Below are 18,383 nucleotides of genomic sequence, written 5' to 3'. Positions count from 1 at the left end.
AAAAGGAGTTTTATTTCTTCTCTTTCCAATATTTTGCTTCACTTTTTCTTGCTGTATTGCACTGGCTAGGACTTCCAGTACAATGTTAATTACAATTAAATTTAAATCATTAATTAAAATATTTTTCTTCTAATATAAATATTAAACAGTAAGTTTTCCTTTGAGTTCAACTTTATAAGACAAGCACTTGAACCAGCCAAGCCATAGAATCACTCCTGTTAGCATGAATTTAGCCTTAGCTTCCTCCCTTCCCAACTTTTTATACTGTAGATTCATTATCATGTCGTTCACACTATTTTCTAATTTATTTTGTGATTTCTTCTTTGACATGTGGGTTATTTTGAAGTGTGTTTGCTAATATTCAAATAATTGGGACTTTTCTAAGTATCTTTCAGCCATTGGTTTCTAATTTAATTATCTTGGTTCAAAGAACATAATCTATAAGATTTCAAAATTTCAAAGCATTGCGGTAGGGGATGGAGCCTGGTTCAGTTCCCATTTTCACAGGGGTGACTGGGAGCATGAGGGGATAGGTAGGGGGAGTAATGAGCAGAGTCCAAGATAAAAAGTTACCCACAAAGTGAATAAGAGGGTTGGTCAGTGTTAGTGTGATTAGGCCATCGGTGTCTGCTGAATCAGTGGTCCGCAACTTTTTTGGCACCAGGGATCAGCTTTGTGGAAGGAAGACAGCTTTTCCGGGGACTGGCAGAGCAATGCGAGACATGGGGCGGAGCTCAGGCAGTAACTCGAGCAACCCCTGGCCCATTGGGGACCCCTGTGCTCCATGACATTTATCAAAGTGAGGCTTCTCTCCTCCCTCCAGGTAGACTGAAACCTTGTCCTTCCTGATGACTGATACATTTCAAAGGAATGGTTTTTCAGGTCCTTGAAAAAGACTTTTCTGAGTTGTAGGAGAGATAGTAGACAGTATTTACAAATTGTAAGGGGGTTTTTTTGGTTTGTTTTTTAAGGTAAACGCTCTAAAAAAGGTGGTTAGGGGCCTATTAACAGGTGTTGGCTGAAACAAATGGTAAATTCCTTTGGCAGCCTTGAGCTTTTTCCAACAAGAACTGAAAGGGGTCTGCACCATACCGAGGAGGCTGTCTTAGGCTGCTAGAAGCCGTGTTGGAGTTGGATCGAGTCTGTTAGTGCAGGGGTTTGGATGGAGGCCTGTGTGCCAGGGGTTTTTGTAGTTCTCATCGGTGTCATTGTCTTTGGTTCTTAGCATTTGATAATGATGTGCCCAAGTGTGATTTTCTTTGTATTTCAACCGCTTGGTATTTTACTGAGTTTTCTTGGAAGTGTAAATTTAGTTTTTCACTCAAGTTGAAAATACTGCAATCATTATTTCAAATATTTTTTTTCTGATCTGTTCTTGCTGCCCCTCTTTCTGGGACTACACATGTTACTGAGACTGTTCATTTTGTTATACGGTCTTTAGTTTGGGTCCTCCTCCTGGGATAATTTCAATTGATCCACCTTTAAATTCACTGATTCTTCTGTCTTTTCCTGCCATCAGGTTAATTCTTTTTTTTTCTGATTTTGTAATTTTTAGTTCTGGAATTTCTATTTGATTCATTTTTATAGATCCTGTTACTCAGCTGAGAATCTCATCTCTTCATTAAGTCCGTGGACATATTCATGAAAGTTACTGTAAAATCCTTACCTGGTAATTCATCTTGGGGATCTCTTTCTACCGGGCATTTTCTCTTTTGACTAAGGGGTGCCGTTTTCCTGTTTCTTCATATATTGGCGGTTTTATAGTGTGGATTTTGGGGATAAGACTTTGTAGAGACAAAATTCTGTTATCTTCCTCTCGTAAAGAGTGTTGATAGTTTTGGGTGGCCTCAAAATCCAAACGGGTTTGCCTCTGATGTCAGCAACAGCTGAAATCTCAGCTGAGTTCTTTCTGACTTCCAAGTGCTGGTTCTCAGCAGGCCTCCACCTTCTCTCCTTAATGTGTAATTTAGGGGTCAGTCAAGGATTTGGATAGAGTTCACGCTAATATGTTGATGTTTTTCCTCCTGTTGCTCCCTTCTTTACAGGATTTTCCCGAATTTTTCCAGCCCTCTTTCAATTCCATTCTGATTCTGCTGGTCAGTAAAACTGCAGTTTTCTGCTAAGGTCTAATTACCCTGCCTCACTTAGACTGTGGGGTGCCCGTGGGTCTGCAAAGCCACATCAACGCAGCTCTCATCCAATACATTTCCTCTCTTAGATTGACTTCGGTTTTTATCTGTTTTTGGTCTCCACTGTTTTCAGGTAGCTGATTGTATTGTATTTTCAAATAGTTGATTTTATTATGTTCAGAGGTGGTCATTTTTGTCCAAAGGAAGTTTTGCCTAATTGAGGCTACTCTACAGGCAGAACCTCTGTTCTGTTTTGCTTGTGTGTTCTTTTGCTAATTGCATAATGTTTCCATTATTAAGGATTTATAATGTGTTTCCGAATTTGTTAGGTCCATTCTCTACTCTTCTTTGTCAGAGTTTTCCTGGTCATTCTTGTTTATTTTGGTATGGTTTTTTTTGGTATAATTTTGTCAGGGTTAAAATTTAATTTTTTTAAAATTGAGATTACATCGAATGTATAAACTTGGCAGAATTGATGTCACAATGGTGTTGTCTTATTTTTATTTGCTCAGTTTACTTTGTGATTTTTGATAATAATTAAAATGTTTCTTTGTGTAGTTTTGACACATTTACAGTTATTTATAGGTGCTTTGTATATTTTGTTATAAATGGATTCTTTTTTTTAAAATACTTTTTCTTATGTAAATAAGCAAAAACTTTACTAACTAGAAGCAAATTTGTTTTTAAATAAACCTTCCAATTTTGTGAGAGAGAATACTGTAATAGTGGATAGAACCGAGGTTTAAATATGCCCCGGGTTGGCGGTGGGGAAGTGTCTGAGTTGGAGTTGGGAGTTGGGTCTGTCTGCCTCTAGATGGGTTGCATGTTTTTAACAACTACTGTTTATTGTTCTCTCTTTCAAAGCTTGAATAAAGCACAGCTTAACCTCGTTATGCTCTATTTTAGATTCTGGTTCTTGTGTCTGTCCCAGAGTTACTGGACTGAAATGCTCAGTCCAGTCTCAGAAGAGCAGAATAGCCTCTCTTTTTTTAAAAGATTTTGTTTGTTTATTTTTAGAGGGGAAGGGAAGGAGAAAGAGGGAGAGAAACATCAGTGTGTGGTTGCCTCCTGTGCCCGCCCCCCCTTGCTGGGGACCTGGTCGGCAACCCAGGCATGTGCCCCTGACTGGGAATCGAACTGGTGACCCTTTGGTTTGCCAGCTGGCACTGAGTCCACTGAGCCACACCAGCCAGGGCCAGAACAGCCTCTTGATCTATTCTTTTGTTAATCACTTTTTGTGAATTATTTTTCAAGAAAGAAGAATAAAGTTGTATACTGTTACTTCTGAGGTTTAAATTCAGATTCATAAGACTCTAGAATTTAGTTGATTTTATTGTGATTTTAAAGTACATGGTGCAGTAAGATTCCAATAGGTATTTGATAATTATCTTAAATAAAAGTACCGTTTTTTAAGTGGCTTTTTAGTTAGTACTCCTTTAGGGGGAAAAAAAGAGAAAAGGTCTAAATTATTTTCCAGGGGTTTTTTTTGTCTTCTGACTTACAGTTAGGGAAATGAAAGATAGACCTCTGTAGCATAAAAAGCTAGAGAATCTGTAAAATACCTCAAGGTGCTGTAAAGTGTCCGAAAATGCATTTTAAAGAAATATTTAGTATTACTGTGACTATAGCCCCAAAGCGTAACAGGAGATGCTTCCGCTTCCCAGTGGCAGTGCAAGAGGCCCCGAAGCACTGAAGCCTGGGACCCCACGAAGTGGAGGGTGCTGCCCAGCCACAGGCAGACAGTACTTTTTGCCACTACCCTTTGAAATGTTGATTGAGTTAAGCTCATTCATTAGCAGTGTATACATCTGGAATTCAATCATTTGTTTGATTTGATTTTCAAAAGTTGTTTTGAAACGTTTTTTTCTTCTCCTTGAAATTTTGAGGGTTTTATAGTATGTAAGAAATGAAATTGAGTTGCATTAATTAGCTTTTTTGACTCTAATTTTTTAAAATGAAACTTAGGACCTGAGACACCTTGGCAGTCAATTTCCATTGCAGACTCCCTTTAAGCTCCTCCTGTTCCCTTCTCCCACAGATGAGAAGTTAAAAGGAAGTAGTGGCAGGGGAAACAGGGAGAATTATCTCTGGACTGCCCAGGTTCTGGAAGGATTTCTGGGAGGAAAATTTGGAGTTCTTTCTGGTCTCTGTCTTTCAAGTGTACTGATTTAAAAAAAAAAGAAAGAAAATACTAGATACAGCAAATTTTTTGTATTCATACTGTCTTTTAAGATTTTGGTGCTTTCACGTACCTTTAGTCCTCATAGAAATTTCTTAAAACTTTTAAGGTGGTATGCTACATTAGAATGAGTTCAAAATCTACTTCCTTGTCCTTGGTAGTGATAAAAGAGCAATAATTTCTGTAAAACTGAATGTATAAGTATCTCAAACAAGTAACTTGAAGATCTTAACTGGATATATGGCTGTTTTAATTGAAGTTTTCCTATATTAAAAATAACAGTTGACATTTGTGTTTAGATGTTTTTTAAAAAAAACTGGATTATAAAATGAAACAGTGTTAGTGAGGCTAATAGTGGCATAGGTTTTAGATCTTTTGTGAGTCTAGGAAATTGGAAAGGGCATTATAGATATAACTTCATTAAGCTAGAGAGCATTGGTGTTCACATTTTAAAAACATAATCATAACTTATCTGGAGTCACATGTTCCATTTTATTGGCTTCCTTCATATAGAAAATATAGAAACCTGCACTAAATGCAGAGAAAAAAGTGAAGCACTGTATATTTTCTGGGTGAAGGAAGTATTCTGTACATTTTTCATGTTTTACATCATGGTATTTTGAATAACCATGCTTCCATGTTCACATCAATTTTTTGTTTTTCAATTTATGCACAGCACTTGCTCTGAAATTTGGGGACTGAGTACACCAAATACGATAGATCAGTGGGATACAACAGGCCTTTACAGCTTCTCTGAACAAACCAGGTGAATATTCTGCCCTCTGTTGAATCCTAGCAATCTTGTGGGAGGGTGCGGGTGTTTGGAAGACCTATAGTGGGTTGCTTAGTATAATTTTGCCTAGGATGTTACCTTAATGTAAAAATAAGGCATGGCATTTAAAATACCTGCTTGCCAGTATTAAAAGTACATTAAATGTTTCAGCTAAAATTTTGATGAATGAAATTCTAATTTCTAATCTTTAAATTATTGCATCCCCTAAAGAATAGGGACTTTGATAATTATATTCTCATTTTAGTTTGAGATCTGTTGTTGGCCTAATTTTTTAGTAGATACATAACCAGGTTTTGCTAAATTTCTTGCTATCATCTAAATCTCATCTGTATACTAATAATACATGGTTGATTACTGAACACAATTAACACGAGGCTAACTTGTTTTTTATGTTTTTTTAATCACCTCATTCTCTTTTTGAGCATATTGGTATTTGTCCATTTCATCTTACCATGTTCATCACCATCTGCATTTATGTGTGAGTTATAGAAGAAATACACCTCAGTACTCAACACAATCGCAACTGGGTAACGAATTACATTAGCTTAAGTAAGTTTTATATCATTGTTGGTATTTACCATTCTTCACAGTAGTTCCTTTTTTGATAATTTAGTCACCTACAGAATTAATGCCCCTAACAGAATCCCTGAATAAGAGTTTGATTTACTAAAGATAAAAGCTGACAGTTTTTCAAGTGTACCTACATGATACTCTGAAAAATCTGTTTTTCCCCAAACGGCTAGCCATTCCCTGACACTTGAGTCATTTGTGTGGCATGTTTTTAAGAAACATCTGCTAGAGCTGCTGTTTACTTTTGTCAGATCCATTGAATAGTACATTTTCCTTCCTTGTACTCACTAACTAAATGTCTATCATTCCTTTCTTTATACTTTTATTTAACTAATTTAGTCCAGTTAACTACTCCTGCTTTTTTAAACCTCCCACCTTTCTTTTCCCCTTGCTTTGTCCGATAGGTCGCTTGATGGCCGGCTCCAGGTGTCTCACCGGAAGGGGCTGCCGCATGTCATATATTGCCGGTTGTGGCGCTGGCCTGATCTCCACAGTCATCATGAACTCAAAGCAATCGAAAACTGCGAATATGCTTTTAATCTTAAAAAGGACGAAGTATGTGTTAACCCTTACCACTACCAGAGAGTCGAGACACCAGGTAGGAAAACAATTTTTTTTTTTTTAAATTAAATGCTTGAACTTAAGTAATTAGGTACTCTTATTCCAAATTGACCCAAGAAATTTTTGGTGTAAAATTCTAATAAAGTTTACCTTAAACTCAGTATATTATTTGGTGGTCATTAAAAATACTTTTTTAATTTTTAAAATATTTTATGGAAAGTATATCTTAGTGGGAAGGATGATTTCTTGGGATGGCATACTATTTCACCTCCAAGTACACATACAGGAAATTCTAATCCACAAATTCAGTCTGCTTAGAGGTAAACTGATAAATCTGTTTACCTGTCTGCTGCATTAACTGTTTTTACTCATTTTGCTCTCTGTTTTTTTTTTTTTAATACTTTAATGACATCATTCCTGTATAAGCGGTTTAGTAAAACTCATAGGAAGACTTTATGTTTATTTAGCTTTGTACTTGAAGCTTTTCTACAGCTGTATTTTTAGAAGATAGCCTAAATGTGATTGATTTTACAAATCTTTTCTCAGCCTTTGAAATGAGGGTTTTTGAACTTTCATGGGAATATAATATTACCAGGATCACCTTCTACTCAAAAGTACAAAATAAATTGGATCTTGGAGTTATAGATTGTGAACTTATAGTAAGTTAAAATTATAATCAGATTTAGCAATGTCTTAATAACTTATATAATACCAAATAGGTGGGCACTAAAATTAAAAAATTAAGCCGGCTACTTTTTCCTTTTTTTGTGAAAACTTTTAATACAGGTCTTGACCCCCCATCCCCACCCCATTGCCTCTTGCCATTAACTTGGATTTTTTTTTTTTTTTTTTAACTTTTTAGTTCTGCCTCCTGTATTAGTGCCACGGCACACTGAGATCCTAACAGAACTACCACCTCTGGATGATTATACCCACTCCATTCCAGAAAACACTAATTTCCCAGCAGGGATTGAGCCACAGAGTAATTATATCCCAGGTAATTTTGCCTTCTGAATCTCCAAAAAATTGGGATAGGTACAAATTTTGTTCATAAACATTTAAGTATTAGTAAACTTTTTCAACCTGGTGGTTTGACTTTTTTAAAAATGCTTTTGGATTTTAAATAGAAAAGTATGATCTGTTGGGTGATTATTTTGTGGAAATATATAAACCTAGTACTTGAAAACACTTGTCTGGAGAAAAGTTTTACTTCATATTTCATATTCTTTTGCAGTGGCTTTTATCAAAGTACTCTGAGAAGCAGAAAAGAAAAGATCTTAGTAAGTTTGTCTTAGTCGTTGAAGCTAAGAGAGATGTAGAATGTAAGCAAAATAAATGATACAGGAAAAAGTATTCCTGAAACAAATGTAATGAAAAACTGACCAGATAATTACTTTCATAGATAATGTTTAAGAAAAACATAACATTTCTATAGGAGATAAAATATTTTAGTTCTGCAGATACTGCAATACCTACGTTGTACTAAAAATCAGAAAACCTCTATTTTAGTTCCTTTTCATCTGGGCCTCAGTAACTCCTGCTCTAATTATTTCCTTACGTGACCCAGCAACATATGCCATGACATGATGCGGTAGCCTACTCACCCCTTTAATTTTCACTAGTTCTTAGGAAAACAACCATTGTTTTCTTACTTTTCTGTCCCTCCCCCTACCCCCTTTTAAAAACAGGAACTGAAGGTATAGTATTAGGATGAGGATTGATATACCTTGGATTTTTTGGTGTTAATTTTTTTCTCCTTTTGCGTAATATTTCTCTATCCCACTGTTACACAACTTAAAATATATAAGGAACTTAGAATTTTAAATGCATAAAAAAATACTTCTTGAGTGTGTCTCATTATGGAAATAATACCTGTTCATTGAAGACAATTTTTAAAACACAAGGATTTTTCAAAATAGCTAATTTTAAAGTTAGAAAGTGTCTTTTAATTGCTTTAATGTTCATTTTCTTTGCTTACTATTTTATTGCAAAAGAGGAATTCAAGGCTGCCTTTGGATTGCTAGGAAACAGACTTTTTGAGAAGTTAGGAAGTAGCACAGAGTGGAATGCAGACTGAGGGCTAGGATGGAGGACGAAAGCAGGGTGAACACATTTCCTAGGGAGAGAACTGTGGCATGAGCGGGGGAGGCATTTTAAATCTTGGGAGCGGGACTGACGCAGCACTACTAGGAGACGGAGGTGTGGGTGCGCACTGTGTAAGCATCTTGTGAGATCACCTGCCCAGTAATTATTCGGAAGGATGTTAATCAGAATGCTTAGTAGCTCTCACTTGTGGAGATGTTTGAACTTGTTTTTCCTTTGAGATTTGGGTATTTTACAAAGTAGAAAATCCAAAGTGGATCGTACCTATTTGCTCTTTCGGACAGTGGGTTTTAACCCTGCTCTGAGACTGACAGCAGAACCTGAGGGCTTACTTTTTATTCCACTTCAAAAGAAATTCTAACAATTTCACCCAAATGCTAATAGCTTCATTACCGTTTTATAGGAACATAATAGTGAGAACAATAAACGAGGATGAAGTATAGAAAAATTCATTATTTTTTCCTACTTAGACCTCTGAGACATGGGTGGTTAGACTGGCAAAACTTACCTCCGTTTGATTTTCTCAGCTTTAATGATACGTGTAACTTTGAAATAACTTTGATATGTATAACTCTCATTGTAATGTTTTTTGTTGTTTGAACATATGAAGGAAGGTACTTTATTTTATTCTTAGAATTTCAGTATTAAAAATTTGGGGGTACTGACAAGTGAACGGTTTGATACTAAGAAGTTAAAATTTGTATTTAGCTTGTTGAAGGGAGATTGTAAAGGGTTGATGAAGAAAACCTTTAGCCCACATACTTTCTCTACTCCTTTTGGTAATTACAAAATGTTTTTTATGTGTCTGTATTTGAGTTGCTTAACACTGTCCAGCAGTGTAAATATTGAACTGTTGATAATCACTTAAACTTATTTCTTGTTCTCGAAATTATAATTGATAGAATTGTATAAATGTTTTCATTTTCATGAAGCTCATTCAGGTATTCAGATGCTTCCTAAATAAATATTTTGTTCATAAAACATGTTGGAAATGACACACTAGAATCTTATTTATTTTCAGGAAGCATTTTACCTCAGTTTTGTGCAGTAGTGTGTATTTGAATTTAATTTATTGCTTTAATACTCAGGACTTAATGGTTAGAAATCTCTGCGGAAATACACTTTTTGGTAGAATTCAAGCTAGACCAGTTCTGAACCGTATTACCATGTTTTGCCCTGTAAAATTGAGTGGAAGACGTAAGCCTGTATTACTCTGTAATCTGAAACTGTTCATGTCTGGATGGGGCGAGGGGCGTCCTTTCATTACCTAGGGACTCATCCCTGTGGCCAGTAGTTTAAAAAAAAACACCCAAAACATTGTAGCTACTAATGTCTTTGAAGCATACTGATCCAGAACTGAGGCATCTTTGAAGTTATATTTTTGGCTTTCACCCCAGAAAATATACATATGAGAATGAGCCAGATATGTAAATAATAGCTAGGAAAATATGCCCAGGGAGCTCAATTGTATTTCAAGTAGGCTTTAAGGATTTACCTACAAGATTGGGAGCAGAACCTGAGTCCTAAGCTCTCAGTATTCAATACTGCTTTTATAATGGTGTTATATAACATTTATATTTGTTATTTGGAGCAATTCGTTGGTTATTTTTGGTAGCTGGGAGAAAAGGTGAGATTAAATTGTAACTGTACTTGATTTGTTCTAAACTTCTGTAGAAACGCCACCTCCTGGATACATCAGTGAAGATGGAGAAACAAGTGATCAACAGTTGAACCAAAGTATGGATACAGGTAAAAAACATCTTTCACTATCTCAGTAATTAGATAAACATTTTTGCCTTATTTGAAACTCACATGTGTTATTTATAACTCTTAAATTTAGAGCAGTTGGGGCACATCAAAAAAATCTTTTATCTTGACTTAATTATATTTGAACAATCAGTAGTTCCTGTTGTCCATGAAAAGTTAACATATGCGGTCAGCAGAGTAATTGGTAGAACTTTCTCTTGCTGTAGAGTAAATGAAAATTGAGAACACTCAGATACTTTTCTTGTTAGGTATTCTGTGCTGCTGTTGAAAAGTTTTAGTTACCTGTGAATAAATGTCATTGTGATGAAAGACCATAATTAATTAGCCTAATAACAGGTTTTCAGAGGAATTGGGAGGGAAGGGATGGAGCCTAGCTCTTCAGTGCTCCTTTAGCAAAAGAGTGAGTTCTGAATGATAGTGGATTGTTTACCCCCAAAAATCATGTACCTGACCTAATTCAGTTAATTTCTAATATTTGGGTATTGACTCTAAAACAGTGGAGAAAAGTTTTAACATATAATAAATATTACATCGAATCTTTAAAACAGTTGTTATATAATAATGTGTAATCCACCAGAATTGATAGGTTGCTGGTGAAATAGCTGTGATGTAATTCTAATTGTCTGTTTTGATCCATTACAATCTGTCAGTATCTTAAGGATTGGACACCTTCATATTATATAGCACCTGACAAATTATATCATTACTATTCTGCAGTTCATAGTAAAGCATTCTGCAGTTACAATAATCTAAGTTATTTTTAAATGAATTAGCACTAGTGGTGGGCAGGCTTTTAGAATAATTCTGTTGTTTACATCCTTCCGTTATTTAGACTTCCGGGTAAGTGAGCTTCTACTACAGCTTATCATAGCTGTTCAGAGTAGTAGATAACCAAGAAAGATAGATGATCTAATGATTTTTGGAAATAACATGTTGTATATCTTAATGCAAATATCTTATTGCAAATGATATTTGGCTTTCCAAGTATGGCTTTCTAATATACCTGTATATTGAAGAACTGTATCCTTGAATCAACCATATTTTTGCTTGTACCATGATGGACAGATGCTAGTAAACATTTAAAAGCGAATGCCAGCCCTGGTCTGGTGGCTCAGTTGGTTGGAGCACAGTCCCATACAGCAAAAGGTTCTGAGTTAGATTCCTGGTCAGGGCACATTCCCAGGTTGCAGGTTCCATCTCCATTCCAGTGCATGTGGGAGGCAGCCGATTGGTGTTTCTCTCTCACATTGATCCCCCACCCACCCCCTCAAATCAATAAGCAGGTCCTCAGGTGAGAATTAAAAAAATAAAAATAAATAAAAGTGAATGCTGTGAAAGGATGCTCAGCTTCAGTAGGCATCAGGGAAATGCAAGTGAAAACCAGTGACATACCACTTTGCACCTGCTGGAGTGGTTATAATCAAAAAAGGAGGGCAATAACAAGTGTTGATGAGTGTATGGAGAAGTTAGAGTCTTCATATGCTGCTTGGTGGGAGTATAAAATGGTTCAGTTGCTTAGGGAACTTAAAATATTGAAAAATATAACCCAGCAATTTCACTCCTAGATATATGCCCCAGAAAATTAAAAACTAAATTTATACACATCCATGCTAAACTTGTATACAAATGTTCACGTAAAAGAGGAAACAACCCAATTATATATCACATGATGAATGGATAAATTAAATTAGGTATGTCTATACATTGGACTATTATTCAGTGATATAATGGAATAGAGTACTGATCCGTGGTGCAACATGGATGACCCTTGAAAGCGTTATGGTAAGTGAAAGAAGCCAGACACAAAGGCCACAAGGGTTCCTTCCAGTGAGTACACAGATGCCTGAAACGTGGCAAGAGCAGTAAGATGAATATACAGTAGTCCTTTCATATCCTCAGGTAATATGTTCCAAGACCCCAGTGGGTGTCTGAAACTGTGGATGGTACAGAACCCTATATATACTATTTTTTACATACGTATGATTAATTTAGAAATTAGGGACAGGAAGAGATTAACAACAATAATTATAAAATGGAGCAGTTACAGCAATATGCTGTAGTAAAAGTATAACTTAAGTTATACTTTTTTAACTTAGTGAATGAATATCTTACTGTACTCACCTTTTCACGTAAAGGAAGCACTTGGCAACTTCTCTTTGGCATATCTGAACTGCCAGCATCACTGTTCCTGTGTTTAGGGCCATTTTGAACACCCGCACTGCAAAACCACGACACTCCATCTGGTAACCCAGACAGCTAGTGAGTGACGCGTGGGCAGGCAGCGTGTGCAGAGTGGGTGTGATGGACAGCCGGACGGTTCATGTCCGCAGGCACCTGAAACTGCGGGAAGTGAAACCGTGAACGAGGGGAGTATTTTACGTACACATTTACCATTCTGCTCTTTGTTCTTTGCTGTGGATGTTTGTCCAGTTGTGTTAGCACCATTTGTTGGCGACTTTTCTTTTCCTGTTGATTTACCTTGCCTTCTTCGGTGGAAAGCAAGTGATACTGTAAGTGTGGGTGGGTCTAACTTATGGTGTAAACTCTTAGCTGATAATTCCAGCATTTGATATGTAGGTCTGCTTCTGTTGACTGTTATCTCTTGATTATGGGTTAGTTTTTTTCCTCCTCCTGTGCATTCTCATGTTTGTTTTTTTAAAATCAGATGCTGGGTATTGTGTATAAGGTGATACTAGAGAGTAACATAGAACTTGTATACAAAGATACATACACAAGGATTTCTTTAGATGTTTTAGCTAGAAGTAAAAGAAACTGCAGATTCAAACTAGCTAAATAGGGTATTTTTTACTTCTCATAACAGGAAGTTCCAGGCTAGTAGCAGCATGCATATATGCATAACTAATAGGTTAGTTATCAGTTCACCTGCATGCATTGTAGAAAATGGTCCTGAAAACTTCTGTAGCTAATAAATTGTCAGCTTAATTTAACTTAAAAAATTTTTATGTGGTTATAATGAACCTTTCTTTTTGCAATCTGTAATTCTTTTTATCACATCTAATTGAACTCCTATTAGTCTAAATTAATGAACTGTAACTACTGGTCATTTCTGATAAGTATTTAATAGAGGAATAAATAATTAAAAATGAAAGTGGAGCAGTTTCCTCCATGTCTAATAGTGGCTTTGTTTATTTTATAACAGCTTCAGGAAACAGCAGTGAGTTGTAGTTCATTGTTCTAAATATATTTTGACCTTTCCTAGTTGTACCTATTGGGACTTGCCAATGTATTTTTCAAAATGAGGAACAACAACAAAAAAGAACATAAGAATTTAATTTTGTTATGGAAGACTTTTCTGTCTTCTAAAAATTAATTATTATCTGTTCTCTATTTTTGGTCTATCTGTATTATCTGAGGGTTAGCATTTCACTTGTATTCCCTGCTATTTCATGGCATGGCTACAGTGGTGTGGGGAGGAGCAGGAGGGGCACACGGGGGTCTGGCCTATCTTGTTCTACATTCATGCCATTGCTGTATATGTGACACCTGGGAGCTGTAGGTCATGCTCTTACAGATAACTTTTCCAAAGATACTGAGAATCATGATCAGAAAAATCAAACTTACAATTATATATGATTATTGAACAAATTCACAACAAATGCGTTTAAGTTTAGTTGCATGGAATTGAGTGTCTCATTTTTTTTCTCCTGTATCTGTTGTTGTGCCTTCTTTTCTTACTTTGTGTATCTGAGCCCCCTCCCCCATATTTTCTTGATTAGATTTAGCCTGTGTACTTGAAACTGGAAGACATGAGTGATTTTCTAAGACAATATAACTTACCAGACTGACTCCAGAAAATAGAGCTATCTTATCTTAAGTCAATTTTCATGGAAGGAGTAGAGAAATGTCTTAAAATAAACCCTAGAAAATTTTGAACTGCAAACAATTTCACACAGAAATTCTACCAAACTGTAAGGAATGTGTTATTAAAATGCTGTTTAAACTGTTACAGAGCATAGGAAAGATGTATAGCTTCTAGACTGTCTTTATGAAGTAACATAACATTGCACTCACAGTGTTAATCTACAGACTAGTATTGCTTGAGAATTTTGATGCAAAAATCCTAAACAGGCAATGTTACCTCTCTCATCGTCAAAGCCAGCATTATACTTAATGGGGAAAAAACTAGAAATATTCCCTTAAAGTTAAGACAGAATATCCACTGTCACCACTGTTTTATCAAAGTGTGACACACACCAAAATGATTGATATATTATATCACATAAAAGGGTTTTTTATTATTGCTTAATCAGAAGTAGGATTAAGAGTCATAAGACAGATAACCAAATATCTGCAACTCGCACCATGAAAGGACCTGTAATGCTTACAGAGCGTTCTGTAGGTCACTGAGAAAAGTGATTAACACCACCGGAGAAAAATGAATGAAAGAACAGACAATTCACAGAAAGGAGATACATTGTCAGCAAGTATAAGCTACTCAATGTTGTGCATAAGAGGAAGGTAGATAAAAACAATGCTTGTTAAGACCATGTACTTACCTATGAATAATGCATGAGCATCCCCTCGCCATTTTTTGTTACTGGGAATGCAAACCAGTACAAACTATAGATGACAATTTTAGCAAAAATCTATCAAAATTGCAGAACCACAGCCCTTTGACCTGGCAGTTTCTCTTTTAAGAGCCTATCCTTATCCTTCAGATATGACCGAAAGTATGCAAATATCCAAGATTAGTCATTGCAGTCTTGGTTCTTAAAAGATTGAAAATAGCCTGTGTATTCATCCATATGGGATCATAATATACCATAATGTAATGTTATGCAGCTGATAATATAGATAAGTAATTAATAAGGAAACTTAACCTTTCTGGTAGAATAAGTAATGTAATAGCAAAGTTCAGAGCTGTGTTACCATTTGTACATAACAAGCAGGGCACACAGAACATAAAATATTTGCTTATATGGTTCATAGAATATTTCTGAAAAGATAGATTGGGTACCTTTGGGGAAGGAGAACTCTGGCTAGAAGCCAGGACTATTTATATTCTTTTTTACCTTTTATATATTGAAGCCTCCAAAATTATACTAATATAAAACAGCTGTATATATTTAACTCTTGGGATGTAAATTATCTGTGTGTAACTTGTGATAGTTACAACCAGTTTTATTATTATTTGGTCATAAGTTCTGGAAATATGTTCATATCTATTTTTAAATTGATTCCTTTTATTTTAGGATCTCCAGCAGAACTATCTCCTACTACTCTTTCCCCTGTTAATCATAGTTTGGGTAAGTTGCAAACACTTTTCCACCATGGTTTTTATACTATATCACTTAAATAATCTCTCTGGTCATTATTTTATCTATACATGAGAAAAGGAACTCAATAAGTAACCAAGTGATTGTTCAAATTAGTGCTTTTAAAAAATAATGGTGATGTGCCTCAACATTACTAAACCTCTTTTCTTCTGGCACATAGTGTAAGAAACTAATAATATGTTTATTCATAGAAATCATATTCTTTACTCATGGTAAATTTTATGACCTATTAAGACTAGATTTCCATGGGTATGTATTTTAATGATATATTTCATAGTAGCAATTGTTAATAGGAACATGCATAAACATATATGCGTGTTGCAGATATGTGCCTGTGGTTTGGAGTGCTGTGTGTGTGTAAGAGCTGTGCGTGTTTACAAACATTCTGTAGTTTATTTTTGGCCTTTATTTTGCTCTGCTCTTTCACAATTTCTCTTCAGTTGACACATTTGAAATTCTACATAAGTCAATTTTTAAAAATGATATTCCTTGTAATGGATTATAATGAAAATTATAGAAGTTATATGCATGTGATCATAGTTTTCCAATGAAATATGTAGATTCTTTGGATTCCACATTCTTTCCACTTGCACACTCTTTGTATTTATTACTTTGTTTCTTATCTGTGTGGGGGTTTTATATATTTATAACCAGGGTAACCCCTGAGAATTTGATGTTAAAATCCACAAATGTCAAAAATGTCATTTTGTATGCTATTATTATAGTTTTTCCTCTTGTGGCTGTTGACTCACTAATTTTTGCTTCAGCTTTATTCCACTTTATGCTACCAAAAATTAGCTTTAATAATGCAAATTGACTTACTTTACCTATAGTGGTTTTCTATTTGAATGGGAACTAGTGTAAAATTACTAGGAGAACAACTGAGTCCCCATAAAGTCTTTAAAAAAAAGGTTTGAAGATTGGATGACTTAATGAGGTGGGGGGAATTGAAAACGTTGAGGATCTGTTATGATCTATGAAAACTGGAATTCCTGATGTAGATGTTAGGTCTACTTCCTGAGCCGTTGCCAGGATGGGCTGGCATGGAGCATGTAAAGATGATAATATTCAGTCTGTCCTTAGCTTGAACTGTTCACACAACATTTCTTGCTCTTATGGGTTTGGTTTTCCCCCCCAGATTTGCAACCAGTTACTTACTCAGAACCTGCATTTTGGTGTTCAATAGCCTATTACGAATTAAACCAAAGGGTTGGAGAAACCTTCCATGCGTCACAACCCTCACTCACTGTAGATGGCTTCACAGATCCATCAAATTCAGAGAGGTTCTGCTTAGGCTTACTCTCCAACGTCAACCGAAATGCTACAGTGGAAATGACAAGAAGACACATAGGTATGTTTTTTCTCCTTGTGTGAAAAACCAGTACCATATACTCATAATGTGAGCATTATGTGGTTTACCACATCAAGAGATTGTGTGCAGGAAAGCCTGCCTTCTCTCTCAGTGTAAGTGCACAGCCTCATTTCTTTTAGTGGATGCTGTTGATCCTTTCGTATGCAAACCTTTCTCTTCCACTTCTCTTTATTTGGCACCCGTGATACTGGGAAGTTCTTCAATAAATAGGTGTGAAAATGACTTGACCTTGCTGAGGCTCTACCAGTCATAAAATAGTCACGTTCAGATTTTAGGGTTATATTGTCAACAAATGATCAGGGGTTTGGGGTTTTGTTTTTTTTTTTTCCAGTTTGTTTAGATCTCCTGTTTGTTCCCTCCTCCAGTGAGTTCATACATTAAATCTCACATTAATCTAAAGCAAGATATCTGAAACAAGAATTGTCATTTAATGAAGTTCAAAAAATAATTCAGGGGATCTCAAAAATGGGGTGGTCCCCATAGCCTTTCAGCAAGTTTGTAAGGTGAAAACTAGCTTCATAATGGTGTTAAGATGCTGTGCCTTTTCTACTCCCCTTCTGTCACATATATAGTGAAGTATTCAGAGGCTAGATGGCATATGATCTTGCAAGATATTAAATATAGACTGATGAGAATCCAGCTCTCTTTTGTTAAGTCAGACATTAAAGAGATTTACAAAAATACATTGCTACTGTCTCTTCTCACTTTTTCTTTTCTTCTTTTTTTTTCCTTTGGAGAAGAGCTCTTTTTCATAAAAATGTTATTTATGTTACTATATAGTGGATTTATTTGATTTTTAAGTGAATTAATAAATTTTTTGAATCTCAGTTTTAATATCTAGTATGGTAAGTTTCCATAGATGTAATTCACATAAACAAAAACTCCTGGGGTCTTCAGTATTTTTTTTTTTCTGAGGTAGAAAAATATTTGAGCACTACTGATGTAACTAAACATAGTTCTCATCACCTTAAAATAACTCCCTTTAACAATAGTTTCCTTGTTTCCATCTAATGAACCATCACCTCCTCTGATAAATAATGCCGGGCACTAAAGAGTGAGTGTGATAGTGCAGATGTCAGGTATGTAAGAGGAGGTCTGTTGGCTCCATGTGGAATTTCTCAAATCTTGCTTGATTTATACATTTTGCATAATCTTGTTAGGGTACCAGGGTGTCTTGTAGATGAGGAAGGCTTCTGCATATCCACCCTACTTTAGCTAAAATGGTTGTTTTTTCTGTTTTAATTGGGGTTCTGCATAAAAATTTAACAGATTTCCTCTACCATGTTCATTTCTGAAGAGTTTAAGGCTGCGGTAATTATTGGATCAAAAGAATATAGCCTGAAAAAAAATCTCTACTTCTTTAGACTTACCAGTAATGTTTTCCTGATGGTCAAGTACATGATTATTTTAACGTTTTCATAATGGTCAAGTCTGTGATTTTTTAAAAAAAAGTCTTCTGTAGCCCTAAGAGAACACCAGAGCACCAGATTTTGTATTTATGTATTAAAGCTGGCTTGTGCTTTTATTACAGTATTTTGCCATGTATAGTACACACTTTTTAGCCCAAATTTTTGAGGGAAAAATAAGAACGTGCATTATACAGGGTTGGTAC

The 18,383-nt window shown here is 35.6% G+C and overlaps 1 protein-coding gene across 3 annotated transcripts in view; it reads left to right on the top strand.

The window, feature by feature from the left end:
* SMAD2 (SMAD family member 2) overlaps window positions 1-18,383 on the top strand; it is an 84,039-nt gene that overhangs the window by 51,519 nt on the left and 14,137 nt on the right. For all 3 annotated transcript variants that reach the window (XM_053912458.2, XM_053912456.2, XM_053912457.2), the window contains 6 exons: window positions 4,985-5,074; window positions 6,076-6,269; window positions 7,095-7,229; window positions 10,010-10,084; window positions 15,316-15,369; window positions 16,538-16,750. In XM_053912458.2, the coding sequence (XP_053768433.1) occupies window positions 4,985-5,074; window positions 6,076-6,269; window positions 7,095-7,229; window positions 10,010-10,084; window positions 15,316-15,369; window positions 16,538-16,750 (761 nt within the window). The remainder of the gene's footprint in view (window positions 1-4,984; window positions 5,075-6,075; window positions 6,270-7,094; window positions 7,230-10,009; window positions 10,085-15,315; window positions 15,370-16,537; window positions 16,751-18,383) is intronic.

The sequence above is a fragment of the Desmodus rotundus genome, chromosome 10 (genome assembly GCF_022682495.2).
Source record: "Desmodus rotundus isolate HL8 chromosome 10, HLdesRot8A.1, whole genome shotgun sequence".
In the NCBI taxonomy this organism is placed as follows: Eukaryota; Metazoa; Chordata; class Mammalia; order Chiroptera; family Phyllostomidae; genus Desmodus; species Desmodus rotundus.
The sequence above is the reverse complement of the archived record's forward strand: the minus strand, read 5'-3'. Positions and strand labels throughout refer to the sequence as shown.